Source organism: Lissotriton helveticus, chromosome 12 (assembly GCF_964261635.1).
Source record: "Lissotriton helveticus chromosome 12, aLisHel1.1, whole genome shotgun sequence".
In the NCBI taxonomy this organism is placed as follows: Eukaryota; Metazoa; Chordata; class Amphibia; order Caudata; family Salamandridae; genus Lissotriton; species Lissotriton helveticus.
In genome coordinates, this window is record NC_136073.1 from 685,992,259 (window position 1) to 686,016,529 (window position 24,271).

The 24,271-nt window shown below is 45.0% G+C and overlaps 1 protein-coding gene across 1 annotated transcript in view; it reads right to left on the reverse strand.

Moving 5' to 3' along the window:
• COG4 (component of oligomeric golgi complex 4) overlaps positions 1 to 24,271 on the reverse strand; it is a 177,579-nt gene that overhangs the window by 21,352 nt on the left and 131,956 nt on the right. The window contains exons 8-11 of the mRNA XM_078671201.1: positions 16,835 to 16,893; positions 10,329 to 10,462; positions 7,209 to 7,327; positions 3,494 to 3,660 (exon numbers count right to left, since the gene is read on the reverse strand). Coding sequence (XP_078527327.1) covers positions 3,494 to 3,660; positions 7,209 to 7,327; positions 10,329 to 10,462; positions 16,835 to 16,893 — 479 coding nt within the window. The remainder of the gene's footprint in view (positions 1 to 3,493; positions 3,661 to 7,208; positions 7,328 to 10,328; positions 10,463 to 16,834; positions 16,894 to 24,271) is intronic.

A 24,271-nucleotide genomic window follows, 5' to 3' on the forward strand; every position in this document is an offset into this window, starting at 1 on the left:
AAGGTGAGCAGTGATACAAAGCAATTCTTTCCAGCGCGAAACATGTTTCACATTCACAAACAAACACGGGTACTGAGAGCATCAGAGTAATACCTCGACCTCTGCCATATTTGTTACTAGAGGTGCCTCATCTCCTCTGGATAATTTACCTCTCAGACCTACGAATAAAAATTGACATCAGGGTACCGGTGGGGTAATTTTAATACACTTGCACTTGCACCAATCCCTTTTAGGCCGACACACCCACATGCACAACTGTGGTGTCTCCTACAAGATCTCCGATTAAGAGCCCTCTTGCGGGGCCCCGTGGAGGACAGCATCGCCACCCCCACAAGGAGCAACACCCGATGATGAAGCATGACACTCGCAAGAGTGTGTGAGGGCACTAATTTCTAAAGGAGAAATTGCCCTATCTTCATCAGGTTGGAACCACACATAGAGACCACTTTCTATTTTTTCTTCTATGCAACCAAGTAGGTTATTGGCTTCTGTCTAGGAACAGTTACCAACTAGTGAGTACACACCACCATTTGTTGCCTGGTATTTAATGCACCTTTGACTGAAGTGCACTGGGTCAATGCTAACCAGGTCCCCAGTGCCAGTGTTCTTTCCTCAAAACAAGGTAACTGTGCAATTGTTCCACAATTGGAAAGACCTTTAGTACCTAAATGGTATCCCGAATACCTAGGCTCTAGATACTAAAAGGGTCCCTAAGGGCTGCAGCATGTATTGTGACAACCTAAGGAACCTACTAAATTCATGCAGACTGCCATTGCAGGCTGCATGCAAGGGTGCAGACAAAAGTGAAAACACGACCTGGCACACACCCTGATTGCCATGTCACCAGACATTGCAGGAAATATATGTAAGTAAGCCATAAGGCAGGGTGCATTATGTGAGGGCATATCTGCTTGAGCAGATATACCCCTGTGCTGTCTAGTTCAATTACTAGATAGTAGAAGTGAACAGGTAAGCCATCTTGAGTACAAGTACTGGGCAACGGTCATTAGAAGTTCACAAGCTACATGATGGCTTCACTGAAACCTATGGTGTTTGGTTTCAAACACCTTGTCTTAATAAATCCATACTGATGCCAGTAGTGGATTTATTAAAACAAGCACCCAGAGGGCACCTTAGAGATGCCCCCTGAAAACCTACCAACCTTCAGTGTACTGGCTGACTGGTATTGTTCAGCAGGCCACCACAGACATGCCTCTGACACCCTGCAGTGGAGAGCCTGCGCTCTTTGAGGTCAGAAACAATGCCTACTACGGAGGAATGTGTTCGCACCTCCTCCAGCAGGATGGCTAGTGAATCTGCATACCAACGCCAGGGACTTCAAAGCCCCTGCTTGCTTTGATATGTGACCTCAGCTTCCCCTAGACTTGGGAGATGCCACCCCCTGCCCAAAGGCCCATTTGGCACCAGGACAGGTAGGAAATTAGATATGCATGTAGGCGTGTTGCACTACGAGGCCAGACACACTCCTAAGGTGAGCGGCCTGATGTACTCCACGAAAGAAGGGTTCCACCATTATATTTTGGTGGAATTAGGAACTCTAGGACAGGGTTATACCCACTCCCCACAGAAAGTGGTCATATAGGGGGTGTAGTGACCCCAAGAGTAAGTAGCCCATTGGCTACTACCTTTCTCTCCCCTTAACACCCCTAAATGAAGTATTTAGGTGGCCCCCTGACACCAGGAACTCAGGTTCCCCTGACACAAGAAGAAGAAGGACCAAGAAGAGCCGAAGAAACGAGAACTGTGGACTACTGGTGGACTTTGGCACCAAACCCTACCTGCCTGGTCCTGTCTCGAGAAACGCAACAAACCAACTCACCCTGCAGCTGTGAATCCTCCAAAAGCCTCGGAGGGCCTCCAGCACTTTGCCAAGCCATCAGCATCTCCCTTGAAGTGGAGTAGCCACTTCCGTGCAACCTGTAGGCACAGACGCAATGTCTGGTTCGCCCTCCTGCTGTTCACTGGGTCCACAGGCACAGCAGTCGCCCAAGAAGAGGTCACCGCCTCTAGGAGGCCAGATCTGCCTCCCAACCAAGTGTGAAGATGCCAGGACCAACCAGAGCTCCCTGCACTAATACCCGGAGTACTGGCCCAATGCAGCACACAGCGCTTGCAGTGTAGACTTCAACCGAGCACTGGCACTGGTTAGCAGAAACCCAGTACACTTCAGTCAAAATTGCATCAAATACCAAGCAAAAATCGGGGTGACCATGCCAAAAAGGGTCACTTTTCTACACACCCCTTTAAGTGGTCCAGGTCAGTGAGCCATATCGCGATGAAAGTATTGCTGTCAGTGCAGCCACAAACTCTCACTTGCCCTGAAAACAGCACATTAGTGACAGGTGGACCGGCTTTTTGAAGCAGCCATCCACCATTCAATCTGCAGGCAGCAAACAGTTAGCATTTGAAAGGGTGGGGGGAGATCTGGATGTAGACAGCTGCAGTGAGTGACTGTACCTGCCTTAAGGGGGTTGCCTGGGGAGGTCCATAGTTCCCTCTTTTTCAGCTTTCAAGGTTTGCCCTGGATAAATGCACTATCTGTGCACCACTTCCATGTGGACAGTCAGTGTGCATTCTATTCTTTCCTTTGCCCCTGCAGCTAAAATATGGCGTGGGTACGAAGGCAACGTGGTTACACATTTTTGCAGGGTCACATCCCCATGCAATTGACGGTACGCTTGCCTAAAATTGCACTGGTGCGAACTGTAAAGCAAAGGGTTGCAAAAGCATGTGGTCCCAAACTGACCTAGGATTGCAGGTACCGGGCGCACATGCCCGTTGAGCCCTGGGTGCTCTTGTGATAATTCAGCCCCAGATGTTCTTTAGTGCACACAGATCTATGCTACACTGGGCTGCACCTGTGAAACTCATCTTTGAAAATATAAACATTCATCTTCTTTGCTCACCTTCCTTTTCACCTACACTACTTGCCAAAGTGCACTGCTACAATGCCATTTGGGAAGGCTGTCTTCCTGAATGATAGCTAATGGAGATCAGTCAATAAATTATGTTTGTGTGTGCACATTTAAAACACCTCCCGCACAAAGGACTATTTAAAAAAAGGAAACTATTAACAGATTACTGACCAAAAGATTTGGGCTAATTAAAAAAGGGAACTATTAACAGATTACTGCCCAAAGGACTATTTAAAAAAGGGAACTATTAATAGATTATTGCCCGTAAATTGACAGACTGGACATACATCTTTACACAATCACTCGTCATGGGGATGAGCTGGATTGGTTAAAAAGAAACTTTTAATTTATTTATGTTCTTTTTGTTATGTTTTCGTAAACATACTCAGCTGCTTTCAGACAATTTAGGGTTCTGAATAGATACAAAGATTAATGGGAAGCAGGTTAAAGATTTGATGATTGAAGCACATGATTTATGCACACTCATTTATAGCACTCAGTTGTTACTTTGCTCATCTTTTTTACAGGGTGGTCCCCTAGGCTAGGTTTGAAGGTACCTGAAATCTGACTCCAAGACAGTGGTGGAGTGGTTGATCATAGCACAGAGACAGTCTATACTGGAACTGGACAGGGACCGCCCAATGCACTTCTTCACAATGTAGAAGACATCGTCCACCATACTGGAGGTCAGTTGACCTTTCTCAAATGAGTCCATTGCCACTGCCTGTCAAGGAAAGAGGAGACTTAAATGGGTTAACATAGCGCCTACAGTTTCATCCACAGTGACGCAGATAGCAGTGCTTCTCTTCGGAGCGCAGCGATATAAACTCCCGTAGTGGTAGGTAGTCAATAAGAACAACTAAGAGGCTGTAAAAGAAGATGCTATGACCCCTCACTCTATAAAACATATGAAATTACAATCAACAAATAGAATTTTGAAGTGCCATGGTGTCATAGGATTCAAACAACAGATCCTAGAAAGGTCAGGAGGTCAGAGGGATCCATCAAAAAAGGTAGGCTAGATCGGGAGTTCAAAGTTGTTTAGAAACTGCCCAGCAAGGTTAGAAGATAAAAAAAACTTAGCAAAAGAGCCAGGCTGATTCAGAATGTCAAAGTGGTCAAACAAAAGAGCATGGCAGAGTGAGTGGTCCAAAGGCAAAAATAATCCCAAGTAGCAAGGTTATACAACTGAACGAATCAGCCTTACAAAAAAGGCAGGGAAGTGGAATAAAATGGCCAGGTAAGCGCAGTGTTCTCAATCTGTAAACATGATTTAACATACAAAATTATCAGTAAGTTAATGATCTGAGCTAATGGTCTGAGGCGTAATGCCCTAGTGTTCTGACTTAAGTGCAATCTGCTTACAACATTAAAATACAGCCAACACAGTTTTTACATAAGAAATTATTTTGGAGCACACATTTTTCATGAGGGTTTGCAGTGAGGGGAAAGTTGCTGGCCCAGATGGGATCCCAATCGAAATGTATTCCCTACTACGGGAAGAGATCATCCCTGTGTGGGTCAAACTATTTAATTCTATCCTGATAGATGGGGGCCCCACTCTGATGACATGGAATGAAGCAGTTATCTCCTTAATTGTGAAGCCAGGCAAGAATCCGGCACATTGCCAATCATTTCGCCCAATATCTTTACTCAATAATGATTATAAGATATTTTTTGGGGTTTTGGTAGCACGTTTGAATAAGGTAAAGGGGCTGTTGATCCACCAAGATCAAAAAGGTTTTCTCCCTGGGAGAAATATGAATGAGCTTAACTATTCCTTGATTGGTTCTATAGATTTAGCTATAGCACACAATGATCCACTTGCAATTGTCACACTAGAAGCTGCAAACACATTTGATCGTGTTAACTGGAAGTATTTAAAGATCACATTAGAACATTTTTGTCTCAGAAAAAACCTGATAGATACTATTTTTAAAATCTATAGAGCTCCAAAGGCAAAGATTCTAGTTAATGATTGCTTGTCTACCCCTGTGCAAATTGAGACCGGTACACGACAGGGTTGTCCTCTGTCTCTGGTTTTGTTTGATCTTTACATGGAGCCTTTTGCTCAAAGCCTAAGGTTAAATGATGAGATTAAACCTTTTAAAATTGGGGCATATTCTAGGAAGATCTCACTTTATGCTGATGACCTTATGGTTTACACCTCGGACGTACTATTCACCTTACGTAAACTTATGACGTTAGTGAGAGAATTTGGTAAATTGGCAGGTTATGCAGCAAATTATTTTGTAGCGCACATTTTTCATGAGGGTTTGCAGTGATATCTGCAACAAGGACCAAGTGCTGGCACCTGCCAAATCTATGAATGTTATGGCTGTCTCGCCTCTTCATGTACCAGCAGGTGAATTAAGAAAACACTTTTCAGGGTCAGAAAAATGCAAGGCTGCCAACTAGTACATGGCAGGGCTTATCAATTTAACACAGTCGTTGGTGGTTTGTGTGTGCTTGGTCTAAATGAAACTTTCAAAACCAAGATTAAACATCCACAATTGTATAACTGTGGAACAACTGTACTGGGGGTAGCAATTTAATTTGGACAGGTTGGAGGGAAAGTGCTCAAGAGTGCATTCTCTTCATGTGCCATTTAGAATGGAGACAAATCTTCAAGCCATAAATATAGCAGTTTAGGCTCTAAAGGTATTTTGCTTGAGGGTTTATTTCAAAATCAGTTATACTCAGTAGCAAGAGCTTCTTTTGAAAGGTTTGGGACTGTGGAGAAAGCTGGGCCTCCCCATAAACAAAATGATCCATGTTATTTCAACTATGAGAATAGTTCTCATTCTAAACAATCCACAACCATATAATTTCAATTCTAGCCCTTAGACAATTGGCATTTCCAAAGTCTAGCTTCAAAGACTTGAACCATGACTCTGAGAAATAGTAAGTCAAATTGTTAGAATTTATTAAACTGTCCTGCATTGCCAAATCAGGGTAAGTGGGGATTTTCAACTCAAATTCATTTTAACTGTGATTTTATTGTTGAATAGACTCTTGCCCGTGTTTTAGTTGTTCTAAATGTGTATTTCCTACATCCATAATTTATTAGGAATGCTATAAGAACTGTTAAACCTACAACAAATACAATTTTTACCTTAAGACAGTGGTCAACGTCCCTAGCAGTGGGATACTATTAGCTGGAACTGCAACGAGGCACACATTGAAATTATTGCAATGATGATTGCATTTTATGTTTGCCGGTTTACATGGAATGTTAGGAAGTAATACACGTTCACTGTTCTCTGGAATTTTTAACAGAAAAACAGTTTAACTCAAAGTGCCTATGCAGGCATGCACCGGGACTGCTCGTACTGTGAATGAGTTGGTAGCAATGCTGTGCTAAGCCTTCTTAATTTAATAATCTGACCTGCTGCAAACCTGAATTGCCTAAACTTTAAGGCTTAGTGGACATTTTAACCCTTCTTTTTTTTCAGTCGATGAATCATACTAAATTTGAACAAAAACAACATATTCTGGATCTTTAATTTAAGTTTACTATTAAGTTTCACACATTAGTAAAAAATAATAATAATAACAGAGAATGAGAACAAGGCTGTAGTCTTATGGTTTTCCATACAGACTGGTGGAAATACTGCAGAAATATTTGTGGTAGACACTGGAAAAGTGCATCGTATGCTGTGCCAGCTGAAATGAGACTATACATTTTTGGGGATTTGCCGATCAATCATTCTTGTCTTTTTGTTTAACATAACAAAACTCTGTAAAAAATCAGGATCATATCTTTTTAATACAGCCCATATGGAAATCTGTGCAGCTATGGACATGATTTTTATCTTTTAATGACATCTCAACATGCAAATATGTTCATAAACTATATGAAATCCTAGCTCACCTCTCCCTTAAAATGCATGAATGAAGTACCCAAGGAGGTACATACCACTTGCAGGATGTGATGGGATAGATATCTTTCCCAACAGACAAATTCATAAGGGAGGATCTCTAGGAAAAAAATGGTCCATCTGCGTTACTAATGTAGTCCCTATTTTGATCCTAAGAAATCCGCTCTAATGAAGAACCTGCACTTCAGTCTTGCACTCAGCATTACCTCAGCCTCTCTGCAGACTAAGTCCGGAAATCGTAGAGGAATTCAAGCTCCATGCTCAAATCAGGATTCATAACAAAGATTAAATAGGGCCAATTACAATGGTGGTTTTAGGGATGTGGTCTATTGTGATTTTATATTCAGGGTAAAGAGGCCTCTTGGTGCCAGGGTCATGCAGAAGTCTCTACCTTATTAACAGTTTCTCTCATGAAGTATTCCTCCATGGTAATGTAATAGCCAATCAGCTCCTGCATCGTGCGGCTCAGTAGACAGTGGTTTAGCAGCTTCTCCAGACTCTTGGTGTGCTCTGCAGTGGGAAAAAGGACATTCTGAGCATCACACAGGGTCCAAAAGAGAAAGCAGGATATAAAGGTTAACAGGGGATGACAGCATTAAAGGCTAATGGACCAAGTAAAGACTAGTATAGAATGTTTCACTTCCACAAACCGCGATCTAGGCAATGGGAGAATTGACAGCGGAGTATTCCTGATGGGGACATAATGCCCAACTGAGCTAAACCTGATGTCTAAAGCCTACCGTGCCTGATAATAAGTGGGGTCCCTGTTAAAAAGAAGGCTTGCTTTTCATAGGCTGCTGGGATGGAATGTTCAGATTTAATTCATAACTACAATGAGGCTTCACTGAAAGGAGCCTCTCGTCCCGTACTTTTGATTTTGGGTAGTTCGCAAGATTGGGTGGGTTCAAAAAAGCTACTCTGAAGTGACATGAAAAGAGGGCAAAACAGAATGCATCAAGGACAGAGAGTAATGGTTACGCTCAGGCTACAACCCAAAACAGCATTTTAAGTACAGAGTCCATTTTTCTGCCAAGAAAAATTAAAGTGAAGGCTAAATAAAGGCAGAAGTAAAAATAGAAATAACGAGTTTAATCAACCAATGTGACATTTAAAAAAAAAAAATACAGACTAGGCACAAAAACATATTTCAAGGAAGTTCACTTCAAAAACAGGAAGGACTGAAGAGTGAAAAGTTTCCACAAACAGCTTTAAGTAGAAGAGAATAAGTGAACAAAGATATTTTTATGTGCCAAGTGTTGGGGTGTTCCACAAGTAATTCTAACAACCATGTGAACCTACTGAAGATCTGTTCTGCATACCTTTGATGCATTTGAGGTTTGTTTTTTTTTATTACAAAATGTGTATTATACGGTCAGAGAGGCTTAGTTGGTATTTCCAAATTGCATCAATAATGCCAATAATAATCATGCAAACAATGATCTGGTGCTCTCATTAAAAAATAAGTAATTTGATCAAAATGATTCATAATGTTAAATTTATTGTAGAAAGGGAGTCTGAATGTCTACTGCTTCTTAGTAGTGATTTTACAGACAATAAAATAGGAAGAACCTTGATGGAATCTCTTTAAAGATATGTTCAACTGTTAAAACCTAAACTAGCAGCAACCTAAAATGCAAATGGATAGATTTATAAAACAGCTTTGGGTACATGAAGTTTAGTAAAGACAGTTGCACATTCAAAGGATGTTATACTGGGGACGTCTATAACATATATCAGTATGCAATTTAGTCATTAAACTGTCAACATACTCACAGGGAAAACAAATCTACTTGCACCATTCACTGCTAAGGTTAATACGTTAGCAAAACTCATTATTCCCTGCTCTTGGATACATTTTTGCAGGATAGAAAATCTAACATACAAATGTCAAGTATCCTGGAAAGCACTAATTTCTTCAGTCCAACTGCCACAAATGGAGTGTCTTGCTTTAGGCCCAAAACGTCTTCCCACCCTACTCCCCTAAAAATGTAAGGTTCTTATTGGAAGAGTACAGCCAACCCGTAGTTCCATAAGTTAACAGAGGGCTACTTTCATTCTGTGTACTTAAATCAGGAAAGCGAGAAATAACACACCATATTTAATGAAAAACAGTCAAATGTACTATGGCTGTGATTAACCCAAAAAAACAGACAGATGAATATAAAATCCACCAAGCTCAGACACTTCAACCTTTAAGTTACAAGCTGTTCTTAAAACAGTCTTCCAATATAATTTATAACTTTATGGCACGCTGAAGGAGAAAGGAGAGCTAAGCTTTTCTAATTGATTACCATTGATCTGTTAATGAAAGGTCAATGAAAGCTCCGATCACCCTTTCTGAATCCTTTAACATATTGTTAATCATAGACTATCGACAATAAATTATAGAAGCTAATAAATAACCTTATTTCTGGAAAAAAGAGCAAGCATATTGCAACCTTAAAGTGCTAGCATTTCAATGTATTACATTCCCACTACTTTACTGTAGGCTTGCACTAGAAGCACCATATTTGCTTTGTTGCGAGTTTCTTGGTATAAGAAATACAGCAGTACAAGCTGGGGTTGACAGTAACACAGCATGTGACTTTAGAATAAGCCACATAAGAAAGAACACAGTTTACAAATAGTGAATGACGTTTAGGAAGATATTCCACTGGCTAGCTGTATAAGAAGCAGGGACATTTTATTACCCGAAGGACAGCTACAGGTCTCAGTAGAACAAATGTATTATTTCACAACATATTCAAAGGGAGAACATCAGCTCTTTGGAGTGCTTAGTAATTTTCTTTTAGTAAATAGATAGTCCATTTCCCAGTCATAACTGGATAACTGGCGAAAGAGGACTAATCAGAAGAAAATCAGAAGACTAGAAAAAGTTAAGAAATTCATTTAGGGTAAAAGGAGTCAATAAAGGATCGTAAGGTAAAAGAAGTCAAGAAACTCACCATGCCAAATATTATTGAGGCTGAAAGAGGAAGCCGATAAATGCAATGTAAACTGGAATGGGGGGATTAAGGGGTCCCTGGAAATGCACTGTGACATGGAAAGAAAGATCTGTGTAATCCCCTCCGACAATGGCGTGGGGAAGGAGTTGATAAAGAGAGCTAGGACGGGGGATAGCTGGCAAACACAATGCCATGAAAGGTACCGGGAAATACAACATAGCATATGCAGGGCTGCTTTGAGGAGAAGAGAGGCTAAAAGTGCTGTGGGTAGGACACGTAAGAGCACACCAGTAAGCAGAAACCAATCAACTCAATGTATGAGAGGAACTGTTGAAATGCAATTTACTCAGTGAGGAGTATATATACGGTGTGGTATAGAAGAATCAGAAAATGAACAGTTGTGGGTGGGATTCAGAGGGCATATAAATTATGTTGTGGAATGAGTAAGTAACTGCTTCACAGGAGAACACTTAAGATCGCATCTTAGCAAGTCAGAAGGAAATGCAAAGGATCCATGCACCCTATTTTTGTCATCAGGCTAAGAACTGACTAGAGTATGATTTTACCTTGCTTCACCTCTTCAGATGCCATTGAATCTCCCACCTCGAAATCAGCAGTGATGCGACGTTTCAGGAAGCGGAGGTACAACTCACTACGGGCACTCATCAGTGCTACCTCAGCGAGAATAGGGTCGAGCTCCCTGTAAATGTACAAAGAGACAAACAAACAATTTCAGAAAGGTGCCTTCTACCTTTTTGTCTCAACCACAGCAGAGCAATAGTCTTACGTTACTTTACCAGTCCACTGCACCTACCACTGTTTCGGTACACAAGGAGCAAAGTCAATGAAAGGCTTCAAATTTAGTGTGCTAGCTGGATCAAAGCCATAGTCAATGATCCATGTAGACACATGACAAGAAATGGAACAAGCATTTGCGATGCAATAGGTCTCAAATTTGCAAGATTTTGAGATACTGACATTGTAAATGACATTAGTTTTTATTTATGTTTAAAAAACCTGCAATCTATAGTCCAAAAGAAATTGGGTTGGGCTGGCAGACTCACCCAGGCAACCCCACTGTGGGCTTCAGAGAAGCTAGGCACTCTTAGCCGCACGAAAGGATTTAGAAACTGGGATCTCATAGGCATATCTCGTATCAAGGATTTATGGGCCCCAGAGGGAGTACTAACATTTGACACCCTTCAACACACATATGATTTAGCCCGGAAGGAACACTTCCGTTACATGCAGGTTCGACATGCACTCCAGGCCAATATTTCTCCTGGGGCGCAACTCCCGGAGTCATCACCATTGGAAGATAGACTACTGGATGGCCACCTCCAGGAGAAGGCCATATCGCTCACATACAAAAAGCTCATTAATCATACCCCGGATCCATTACTAGCCCTTAGAGAGAAGTGGGGGGGCAGACGGACTCGAGATTGACGAAGAATGGCGCGAGGCGCTGGCGTCCCCCAAAGAAATAGCAACATCAGCTAAATTGCGATTGATCCAGTTGAAGATCCTGCATAGAGTATCCATCTCTGGCACCAGGCTAGTCCTGATGGGGCGCAGCGACGAGGGACTCTGTCGTAGGGGGTGTGGGGAGGTGGGAACCTTTCTGCACATATTATGGGAATGCCGGGAGGTACAGGCCTATTGGACGCGGGTGCTTAATTGTATGAGGGAAGTGTGGGGGGTGGAATTGCGACCTGAGGCGAAGAGGTGCCTCCTTAACATTTGGGAACCCTCTGACCTCCCAGCGATAGGCAAACTGTGGGCAACGTTAGGCCTGGCGATCGCAAAGAGGAACATTGCAAGGATGTGGGGGGCCGCCGCACCACCAACACTGCGTGGCAGAAAGACATGGACTGGAGCATGGTTCAGGAAAAGACAGTATATGTGGCCAGGGGATGCCCGAGGAAATGGGTAGCGGTGTGGTCCAACTGGAATGAATACAGGGGAAACATATGTGAGCCCCCCATGATTACAACTGTTGACGAGCTAATTGATTGATGATCTCGGTAACATAAGAAATGGACTTAGACCCATGATATATAGTGATTCGCCAGATCGTTGCTGTATATTCTTGATATGTGTAATGTGTGTGACCACATTTAATGTTGTTATTCTTTAAAAATAAAAAGAATTAAAAAAATAAAAACCTGCAATCAAAAACTAGGAGTAAAAAGTGCACATAAATAAAAGGCATTGTCATTTACAATACCGATAGGTCAAAGTTTGGAAAATGCGAGACCTATTACATTGCAAATGCTTGTTCTTTAGCAAGCAACCTCAGAGAGGGGATTCACGAACAGCTTCTATCGAGAGTAGCTTGGCTGAGGGGAGTCGTGCACTATGCGTGCTGTTGCTAGAAAAGAATACTTTTCGCTTTTGCTGCTTTCCTTTAGTTTTCGAAAGCTGTCCGCGGCTGCTTGGAAAGTGAAAGCGTGCATGGCACGCTGAAGAAAAAAAAAAGTGGTTGCCATTGTCCAGGCTGCTTGGAAAGTGAAAGCACGCATGGTGCGCTAAACATAAACAAATCAAGAAGCAGCTGCAATTGTCCCAGGCTGATTGGAAATTGAATGGGTGTATGGCGCGCTGAACTTAAGAAACAGCCGTCACTGTCCCAGTCTGCTTGGAAAGTGAAAGGGAGCATGACACGCTGAACATATAAAAACAAGCGCCTCCATTATGAAAGTAGCGTCCTGCGAGTTCTTTAGCAGGCAACCTCAAGACATTAAAGAAAATAGCGCTCACAGACTGTGGATAAAACAGACTGTGTAACAGCACAAGTAAAAAGTCCAGTCCTCATGGGAGGTTACAAATGCAGACAAGGCGGTCCTAAGGATGGACTACTAAGCCTATTCATGAATCAAAAGCAACCATTTAGAAAGGACAGTAACAGGAGCCAATTGAAAAGATGTGTGGAAAACGGGCAGTGCTTTAAGTCCATACCTGAATACAGCATGCCTAGCAAAGCAGCGCATGCGTCGCCCTGGCTCGACCTACAAAGGTCTGCAGGAAGCTGGCTCTTTATATAGTGGACGATAATGAGGTACACTGTGTAAAGAGTCCAGGCAAACCCCAATATGCTGACAGTGTACAAATGATAACCCAAATGCCCTCTTTTGTGGTAGTGTGGGCGAGCAGTTAGGCTTATCAGAGGGTAGTGTTGAGCATTTATTGCACACACAAAGGCACTAAATGAGACACACACTAAAAGAAATCCAACAGCAATTCATAAATAGAACACAGATTTTGATATTAATTTAGAAAATCACACTTAGTGCAATTGCTGAAGCAGTAATGTTACCTCTGGGGCAAAACATATACTGCACGGGACTTACGGGACCCTTCTGGACTTAAGGTGAAAATAGGGCAAGGTTCAAGGCCACAGCAACAAGTCACCTTAGGCGGCTCTGGGGTGTCCAGGTGTAGAGGTGTGTTTCACCATCGGTTGCCCCGTTCACTTCAATAGGGAATGGTCCAATTGGAAAGAGGCTGCAAGCTGGGACTGGGAGGCCAGTCTGGTTAAATCCACAGGGGGGCTTAGTCCTTGAGATGCTCAAGCACGTAGGGACACCATTGGTCCACTTCTCCTCGGGCTGTGAGGCTCAGGTGCAGTGGTGCTTTTAGGTCTCGGGTGTGTGCTGCGGGAGACACTCGAGGGGGGGCCTGCAAAAAGAGGCTGCAGGCGGTGACTGGGTGTCCAATATGGGCAAACCCAAGGGTGTGCTTAGCCTTAGATGGTCTCAGGACCCCGTTGGCACCGTCACCTCCCTCAGACTCAGGTTGTGGGGCGCGAGTACAGAGGCAATTTAACGTGGCGGGTGGCGGTGGTCGGAGGCTCTCGATTTGTATTGGTTCTGCAGAAGAGGGGCACACAGGACAGCTGGGCCACTTGTGATGTGGGTCTAACGGTCCCTGAAGTCCCTCAACGTGCAGGACGGTCTTCCTCAGCGTTGGTGTCCTGGCTGAACACAACAAGGTTTGGTTCCTGCAAGGGGCCCGGAACCCCAGATATTGGTGCTGTGCGGATCCGGTCGGTCCTGGCATCCCCACACTTGGAGGGAGGATGGATATGACCTGTGGGAGGACTGCGACCTCTTTCTGGGTGGCTGCAGAGTTGGCAGTCCTGGTAAGCAGCAGAACAGTGAACCGGACCTTGCTTCTTTTGGTGCCTGTGACTGCAGGGGAGTAGCTCCTCTATTCCAAGGGAGTTCTCTGGTGATTTGTAAAGCACTGGCAGCCCTGCAGGTTTCTTGGAGTCTGCACAGCATCGGGATAAGTCGGTGTCTCCACTGGGGTCGGGTGCAGCAGGCAGGCTGGCAGGATTGGCGCCAAGTCAGTTGTTGCTCCTCTGTTCTCAGGTCAGCAATCGTCTTTGTCCCTCCTTCTTTGTGTCTCTCAAATATGAGGTCCCTGGGTGCCACCTAAATACTGTATGTTGGGGCGCTACAGACAGTGTCAGGTAGTAGTCAATGGGCTACCTACCTTTAGGGTTAGTAAAACCACTATATGACTACTATACCCTAACCCAGAAGACCTAATTCCACCAAAACCCAAGATGGTGGAATTTTCCTAGTCGTGTTCACTTCAGGTAGCCCACCTTAGGGGTTGTAATAGCCCTAATTGTCCAACCTGTCCAGGTGCCAAATGAGCCTTGGGCAGGAGGTGCATTTCCTCTGTCTGGGGCTAGACAGGGTTGCATATCACAGGCGGTGGAGGCCTTTGAAGCCTCCCGCCTTGATATACAGATTACTAGTCGTCCTGCTTGGAGGAGGTGACAACACCTCCTGCCAGAGCAGGCTTTCTTTCCAACCTCAGAAAGCGAGAACGGTCACCTCCAGGGGTCAGAAACAAGTCTGTGGTGGCAGGCTGGACAAGGCCAGTCAGCCAATACACTTGCAGTCAGCGGATTTTCGGGGGGTACCTCTAAGGTATCCTCTGGGTGCATGCATTAATAAATCCATCACTGGAATCAGTGTGGGTTTATCAATACAAGGCATTTGATACCAAACAACATAGATTTCAGGGAAGCCATTATGTAGCTGGAAAACTCCTTTTGACCAGTGCCCAGTACATACCTTAAGATGGCCTCCCTGTTCACTTGAACAGTAATTGAACTGGCCAGCGCAGGGGACTATCTGCTCATGTGAATATGTTACATGCAGTGTTGGAGGACATGACTCACAGGGCATGTGCCATGACATGTCACTTTTTAGAGTGCCTTGTCATGCTGCCTGGTGCTGGGTCCCTTACAATGGCACGAGATATGTTGCAGCTCCTAGGGACACTCTTTAGTACCTATGCCCTGGGTACCAGGGGTACCACTTACTAGGGACTTACAGAGGTGCTTAAGGCCTGACCAATTACCTTATTTTGGGGGAAAACACTGGCACAGGGGAACCGGGTGGAGGGAAATCAGTGCACTCCACGCAAGGTTGCATCAAATACCAGTCAAAAATGTGGTGGTTACTACTGCAACAAAACTCAGTTTCCTACAAGTGCAAAGAGGGATCTGGCAAAAGAGCATACAGTGAGTTATAGCTATATCAAAGAGCATACTCTGGAGATCTGTTAAGATTCTCATGGGTGTGGATCACTAGGCAGCATAACATGTATTGACCACATGACCAAAGGGTGTCTATGCTAGTGTAGCTGCGAAAATCTTGTGTGCCAATGGAATCCATCTTTAGGACTTTTACATCTAGTAATCTTAAAGACACACAACAGAACATTTGCTAGGACCATCCAGGTCTTAAAAGGGATCTGTTCAATACAAGTAACTGGTGGGAGGACTGGCCATAGCATATGATCAAAGCTATGATTCTACATCAATGGCAAACAGTTTTCTCAGACTGGCATTATGCAACAACAACAAAAAGCTTTCCAAACCTTCTAATTTTTGTAACAGTATACTATAAATTATTAAACAAAAACATACCACATTTGTATAAATGTTTATTGCTTCTTTGGAAGAGTAGTGTGTCATTATTGAGCAATGTAAAGTACTCTGCATATTTATACATGGAGGCAAGACAAATGAGATGTTATGTAAAGAATCCTTGCACAAAATACCATGATGAGGCTTTAATGTGTTAAAACATGTTTGAATAACTAAGCTGCACACAAATAATTTACAACCATTTTAGTGTCTTAAATAAAGGGAGCAGTTTGATCTGGAAAACCAAGTGGACAGGAAGGAACAGACTTGTGGTTTTTAGCCTATGAAGGGAGGGAAAACATGTCTCCTATTCCACAGAATTCCTACAGCCTCTTTGACTACCCATACTCTTCCCTATCTTGCCAAAACCCCCTTACTCGAGCCCTATCTTTCCTGGCTCTATTTGCCCTTTGGAGTGGACAGCTTGCTTGGGTAGGAAAGGAACAAGTGGGTGTAATACTAGTCCACCCACCCTAAGCTCCAGCCTACCTGGTGTCACTTTTAGTAAACCTCTCAGTTTACCACTGCTCATTATGTACCTTTGTTCACTCTTCCATTATGCCTCCTAGCCCCTACAATCACATGCCAACCAGCACTGTCAGCTATTGTCTAAACCTTGAAATGTAAATGGTCAGAAGAGCTGCAGTGAAACAAGCATCATGATGCACATTATCAAGCACTGCTATGGTCATGGGGAGTTGTAAATTTACCCACAGCCCATCAGTGAAAAGTTAAAATTGCAATGGAGGAGGCACCAACCATGAAACCACTGGCACTGATTAGCATGGAGGAGCCCAACCGTTATAGATGCTGGAGGCACTTTTGCCTATTCATTGTCTATTGGACCATAGAGATAACGGCACTACTGAGGATGCTGGTATTTAGTGTCCATGCCCATCAACAGAAGCTTAGTCCCGAGACAAACAATTGACACCAATGATCAACAATGATCATTGGTCTCAATTACAGCCACTGTAACCAATGATCTTTTGTGCACTGAGACCACTAGGGGGCATGGGGGATACTTTCACAATGTTGAGCATTTGCCATTCCCGCTCTCAGGAGAATGGCAAACAGGTCACTGATACAGTCCTCTAACGGCTAATTGAACAAGATGCCTACCTTGCATCTGTCTTGTCTGTGGCTGCAATTCTCATCATGCTGGTTTGCACCTGCTGAAACTGCAAATATAAATGAGAAACAAAATGAAAACTGAACCCTTCTAAAACATCCTCCTTCCATTTCCTAACTCTCAAACCGCTCACCTTTTATTTAATCAATACCCTGCTCCCTCCACTTTCGTTCCCCCTGCCTGCTCTCCGTCCACCATTTATACTTTGGCTACAAACACCCTATACATTCAGCCCTCTCTCCTTTGCTCCTTTTAAACTTAGCAATCTCTCCTTCCAGTCCCCAGCTTTTAATGTGCTCTCATACTATTTTCTCAATCTTAGATTTCTCTTCTCTGATTCTCCTACTCTTACCCACCCCCTTTCAATTACCCTTACACTTAGCATTCTCTCCTTTTCACATACATCCTCATCCATTAGCACAACTGTCCATCTCTTTCAATTACCTTTACAAATAAATCTCTCTCCTTTTAACTCACTGCACACACCCCTGCCCCTATCCACTACCTGCACTTCACCCACTCTCCCTCCTGCAATTAAACCATTGTAGTCTCTCCGGATACTCTACACATAGTCTTTCCCCTTCTATTCCGTGCATTTAATTCCTTCTCATCATATAGCCCTGGACTTTGAACTCTCCTTTCATTTTTTCTACCATTAGCCCCTGTATTGTATTTTCCTCTAAATGTAGCCAGTTATTGTCACGCTGCACTCACTCATCCTTCCTTTCAAGTGCTCTATACCGTGGTCCCATTCACCCTCCAGTAAATATCTCTCTCTCACTGCCCTTGGACTTCACCCGCTTCACCCGTTTCACCTATCATTAATCCTTTGTCCTTCAAGTCTCCCTACGCTTAAACCCCTCATTGCTTTCTTACCACATACCACTTAGTCCATTTTCCTCCCATTACAGCTACATAAGTCCATTCTTATTCACTGTAATGTCTCTTCTTTCATTCCCGAAACCTGAACCGCTCCTTTGTCCGTGGTGTACATCCTCTCTCCTTCCATTCCTTACATGTAGACTTCTGTATTGCTAGTTGCTCTACACTGCAACCCCTCTCCTTCCCATGCACTACTAGTTATGCTTCTCTAATCCCATTTGTTCATACTCCGTGTTCCAACCTTCCATTCCTGGTACACGTATATCACACTCTTTTGGTTTGCTCAAGCTTTGCTCTGTTTGCTCCCATTCCATTTTTTTATTGCAATAATACTCATTAATCTTTGGTTGGTCACAGACCATAACTTGAGGACCAGAGCTAAAATATACAGCTCTCAACTCTATGATATATAGTTAGTAATACAGATGAATAGTGTAGGCAACTGGCTCTTTTTGTGATATATCAAAAATCTGATATACAGTGTAAAAAGTCCAGTGGCTCTCTTATGGGTGGACAGGGGCTTGCTATGCAATCCCAAAGTGCTCTGTTGGTGGTGGTGTGGTCGAGCAGCATTAAGCTTAACACACAGGAGTGCAAAACATCTGCAAATATACACAATGATCAATAAATGACATGCATGACTCAAGGAGGAGATCCACACCAATTTATATAAATTCTTTTCAGTTCAAAAAGTGGACACAGTGCCTCACAGAAGCACAGCATTGAATCTCAGAAGGGTCCATGGGGTTATGGCACGGGCACACCTACTCACTGAACAGGCGGTGATCCTCTCCCTTGACGCCAAAATGGCGTTCGATCTCGTAGAATGGGAATACTTATTTGAAGTGCTTGCGCGAATGGGCTTTGGTCCGAAATATATTGCATGGGTGAGACTTTTGTACACATCACCAGTGGCGCAAGTAGTGGCTAACGGCCGCATTTCACCGCCATTCCCACTGAGGCGTGGGACCAGACAGGGGTGCCCGTTATCGCCCTGCTCTTTGCCCTAGTACTGGAGCCACTAGCGATCCTGCTGAGAGAGACACCGCTGTTTCGGGGTATCAAATGGGAGGGGGGTTGGGAAGATAAGATCTCCCTATACGCAGATGATATGCTCGTCTATATGGTTGACCCTGATGCCGGGATCCCTGCCTTACTGCGTCTCTGTAACTCGCACGGGAAGGCGTCAGGTTACACCCTGAATTGGTCCAAGTCGGTGGTATACGTGCTCAAAGGCCCGGCACCGTTGTTGCAGGAGAATTGCCCTCTGACACTGACGACAACCTCCTTTAAATACTTAGGTATCGAAATCACGGGCGACGCCGCAGAATTTTTTGAAAAAAATTTGAAACCACCATTAGATAGACTACGTGCAGACGTCAAACACTGGGCGACCTTACCCTTGACCCTCCTTGGGCGAGCGGCCCTATATAAAATGATGGCGCTCCCTAGATTCCTCTATGTACTTGAGAATACCCCGTATATGGTTCCGACACACTACTTCAAGCACATAACGGCCCTAGTCACCAGTCTGCTCTGGAGCAATGGCCAAGCGCGTATCGCACATGATAAACTGGTGAAAAGTTGGTACGAGGGGGGGATTGCACTGCCCAATGTGCAGTTATACTACTGGGCGGCCCAACTCAAAATTATCAACCAATGGATCCACACCCCACGAACGGACCCAGCTTACGGGGCGGACTGGTCTCAACTGGGGACAGACTGCATGCTCTCCGCTCTGTATAACAAGTCGCAAGTTAAAACACTAGTGGGCCCGACACACCACACGGTGGCCCTGTGGCACATAGCGCAGACACGTATGGGATGGAAAGGGAAGATCACCAAAATGACACCACTGTGGGATGTGAAGGCACTGGGTAACCTTAGGTCATGCAAGGGGTTCGCACAGTGGGACTACATAGGGATCTCCACGGTAGGGGACCTGTGGGACAATGGTACGGTGGTGGCGCTTTCCCACCTTCAACAGCAATACGGTCTAGGCCCCACCGAGACGTTCAGATATGTACAGATACATCATGCACTACTCCAAGCGATCCCGGCTGACACCGTACTGCCAGAATCCTCGCCACTAGAGGACAGACTATTAACAGAATTTATGCAACAAAGTGCGACCTCCCTCACGTATAAAAAACTGGTAAATAATCTGGATGACCCTACACTTAAACTTAAAGAGAGGTGGGTGGAAGAGATAGGCGAGTTAGATGAATCAGAATGGAATGAAGCACTTGCCTCCCCAAAGGAAGTAGGTATTTCGGCAAAATTCAGGCTAGTGCAACTAAAAATTCTGCACCGCACTTACTACACTAGAACACTACTTCACAAGATACAAAGGGCGACACATCCCTACTGCCTGAGGGGTTGCGGGGAAGAGGGAACGCTATTCCACACACTGTGGGATTGTCCACTGATTCAGGAATTCTGGAAGCAGGTCATGCGCACAATCTCGCAGGCCCTCAAGATCTCCATCCTACCTGAACCCCGTAAGTGCCTATTGAATGTCTGGGACCCCAATGACCTGGATAGGTACGGACTGATATGGGCCACACTAGCAATAACAGTGGCGAAGCGAGACATTGCGCAAAAATGGGGAGCTCCGGAACTGCCTACTGCAGCTAGATGGACTAGAAATATGGACATGCTGATGGTGGTGGAGAGGGCGGTGTATGTGCTTAGTCAAGTCAAGTCAAGTCAGAATTTATATAGCGCATTACATACCCATGGGGTCTCAAGGCGCTTGAGGAAGGGGGGGGGGAGGTTTACTTATCGAATATCCAAGTTTTAAGTTGTTTTCTGAAGGCTAGGTGATTTTGAGTAAGGCGGAGGTGGATGGGGAGGGAATTCCAGGTCTTGGCCGCTAAGTAGGAGAAGGATCTTCCTCCCATGGTGGCTTTGTGGATGCACGGAACAGCGGCGAGGGCTTGGTTGGACAAACGCAACTCGCGGGTGGGGGTGTAAAAGGAAAGGCGCGTGTTGAGACAATCAGGTCCAAGTTTGTATAGGGCTTTGTGTGCGTGGGTGAGGAGACGGAACGTTATTCTCTTGTTGACGGGGAGCCAGTGAAGGTCTTTCAGGTGAGCGGAGATGTGGTCTGTGCGGGGGATGTCTAGTATGAGTCTGGCTGAAGCATTTTGGATGCGTTGGAGTTTTTTCTGTAGTTTCGCGGTGGTACCGGCGTAAAGGCTTGCCCCCGTAAATGGAACAAGGTATGGACCCGTTGGAATGTTTATAGGGGGGATATCTGTGAACCCTTGCCAGAAGAAGAAGAAGACCTAGAATCCGAAGAGGAGGATGAGTGAGGGGATGGGCGGTGGGATGGTGGGTACCTGTTTAAGACACAATGATGCATAATACTGGCCTTCTCACGGACCCAAAAACCAGAACTAAAAACGGCAGCCATAAGGGGTGATGTTGGTTAACTGTGGATCTATGTGGCAAAATGGACAATGATGACACGGGTTATGTTTACTCTTTTCTGTTTTTTGAATTGTACTCTTCACATATCTCGATTTGTGTTTTGAAGGGACGGGGGCTACACCTTTTACAATGTGAGACAGTATGCAAAACAAAAAGTGGACACAGTGCAAGTTTTGAGTTCTGCAATGTTATCCAATGAAAGAAAGAACAAGTTCTGCAAAAAAGTACAGCACAGCAACTTACGGGACCAATCTCCAGGAGTTAAGGTGAGTGGTGGGGAAGGTCCAAGGCAGCACCAGCAGTACATCGCCAGTTGCACAGGGGCGGCTGGAGGAAGGTTGCAAAATAGCATCGGGAGCCCAATAGGTTTCTATGGAGATCAGTCACTGCGAAAAGAGGCTGCAGGCTCTAGCTGGAAGGCCAGTCAGGTTGAACCAACAGGGGGGTTTCAAGTCTTGTGATGCTCGGATGGGGTCCTCTTCTCCACCGCCCGGTGGCGATGGATGCAAGAGGTGACTTTAGGTGTTGGGTTTTCTTTTTGGGAGCAGTCGCGGTAGAGGGAGCCTGCATACAGAGAAAGCCTGAGTGCAGAGGCTGCAGGCAATGTTGGGGAGTCCACGAGGGGTGAGACCACAATGGTCTTGAGCTCTGGAAGGCTCGGGGACCTTGTTGACACCGTTGGCCAACTTTTACTTGGGTCGGGCGACAGGTTCAGTGCTTCAGGTGTCGTGTTTTGGCAGTTCTGGAGGCCTCAGAGTCTTTGCTTCAGAGTTCCTGCAAGGTGCAGGAGAACAGGTCAGCTGTTCACGGGAGGTCTGGAATCTCTATCAAAAGCATGCAGTCCTCCCAGGTTTCTGGAGTCAGCAGCTGATGGACGAGACAACTTCTGGCGCTTTTTTCGATGAGGGATTCAGACAGGTCAGCTGGCCTGATACCATGTCAGCTGCTTTTCCTCTCCTCTTCTGGCTCTTTGGTGTCCTCTCTCTTCTTAGGTCATCAGGATCTGCCTCTCTGGTGCAAGGGTCTCCCCTAAATACTGAATTTAGGGGATTGTAGGCTAGCAGCCAATGGGTTACTGACCCTTGGGGTCACTACGCCCCCTATATGACCACTTCCTCTCTACATCTATAGGAGAGAAAGCTTTCCAAAGTGCTGTAACCATAAGTACTCTAATGAGACACAGCATCTGACTGGGGTAAAGGAGGATTTTGCTACGCTCACACATAAGTCTAGACAGAACAGCATAAAGGCCATCTGATAAAGGGATTGAAGGTGGAACTGAGTGGCGTGGTCCTAAACCAGCTAGTGGTTTGGCTATGGTTAAAAGTGTGAACTCAAAAATGGGGCATCTCCGGGTATCTTGGCTAGTAGCGGAGTTGAAAAGCAGCATTTAATACTGGAAAGGACTGCTGCTAGCCATTCTGCTTGGTTGGACACTTATTGTGGGAGTCTGTCCAGAAAAGTAGAGTTTTATAGTTTTCTAGAGATTACTGTTTGCACAAGGAGCAGGGTCAGTACTCATTGGCATAAGGTCGGCCTCTATCTAGAGTGGTGCAGTAGGTGAAACTACACATTGGACTGCTACCTAGAGCAATTGCCAGTGGGTTAGACTATTTGCAAGCATTCCTACCATCACCTTTTGTGTCTTTGATGTCTTATTTCGGATAAAGGGCCGGGGTAAATATGCAGGCCTATTTAAGTTAAGAGGAGTAGTTTGCCACTACGTCTTAGAGGGTTCAAAACCTGTAATTATATTTTCTGAAACCGTCTTGCGATATGGAGGAGACAAAAACAACCAGACTGATTTGCATATGGCCATGTCTGAACTGGGGTGGTCTGGTGAGCAAAATAACGATGGATTAAACCCAGATCTGTGACTGGGGGGTGAATGTTCTGCCATTGTGCAACATTCCGTCCATCAATTGTTGTTTTTGCATTTGTCACCCCGAGAGGGACGGGTATGCTCAGACCTGAGTCCCGTGCTCTCCAGGCCACTGGAATCAAGCTATCCTGGCTGATGACGGCTGATAGCCAGAAACCGGTCCTAGGATGCTTGATTCCGGTCCAGGAAAGACATGGCTTGGCAGTTCGGGCTGGACTGTTCCCATGAGGCACAGGGTCAGACTGATTTGCATATGGCCATGTCTGAACTGGGGTGGCAGAGTGGGCTAAAGAACGGTGATGGATCAAACCCAGATCTTTTGACTGTGTGTGAGTGTTTGATTGGTTCAGATGCTCCGTCCATCACCACCCCCTTTTGTACCGATATGGAGTGGGGGGCACATTCTTTGGTAAGAAATGAGAACTCCCACTAGCCCAAACAAGAGCCTTTCCAAGCATGATATTCTAATTTTCTGGGGTTGAAAGCTCACTGACAACAGGCGACCAAGAGTCACATAATTTAAGAAGGTAGCAGAGGTGAAGAAACCCATTGAGCATGGTCCGAGGAGAAGCTGAGCATGTACTATGTGGTATGCCTAGCAGCTATTCCTCAAGAGGAAATGAAACAAGCATTTACAATGCAATGGTTTTGCCTTTGTTAAAGTTTGAGCTATTGGCATTGCTCTTGACATTATTTTTATTTATGTTTTTTTTTAACATAAATAAATGGCATTGTCATTTGCAATGCCACTAGCTTTATCTCTCGCAAATGACACACACAAACACCCACAGAGAGCCCCCCCAACACACACTCAGAGGCCCCCCACACACACACCCACCCACACAGAGCCCCCCACACACACAGCCACACAAAGCCCCCCCACACACACCCACACAGAGCCCCCCACACACTGCGAGCCCCCCCACACAGTGCGAGCCCCCCCCCACAGACTGCGAGCCCCCCCCCACAGACTGCGAGCCCCCCCCACAGACTGCGAGCCCCCCCCACAGACTGCCGGTCCCCCACCGCCGGGGGCTACTAGAATGTCCCGTGTCGTGTCAGGCACTTACAGGGGTGTTTACATCTCCTTTGACTTCAGTCGGAGAGGCAGGTCTGTGGAAGAGAACTGCATGATGGGGCTATGGGAAGAGCTACAAGAGAGCACAGGGGAGAGGGGGGGAGGGGGTGGAAGGTGAGCATTAAGGTTGTGACAGATACACATGTGGAT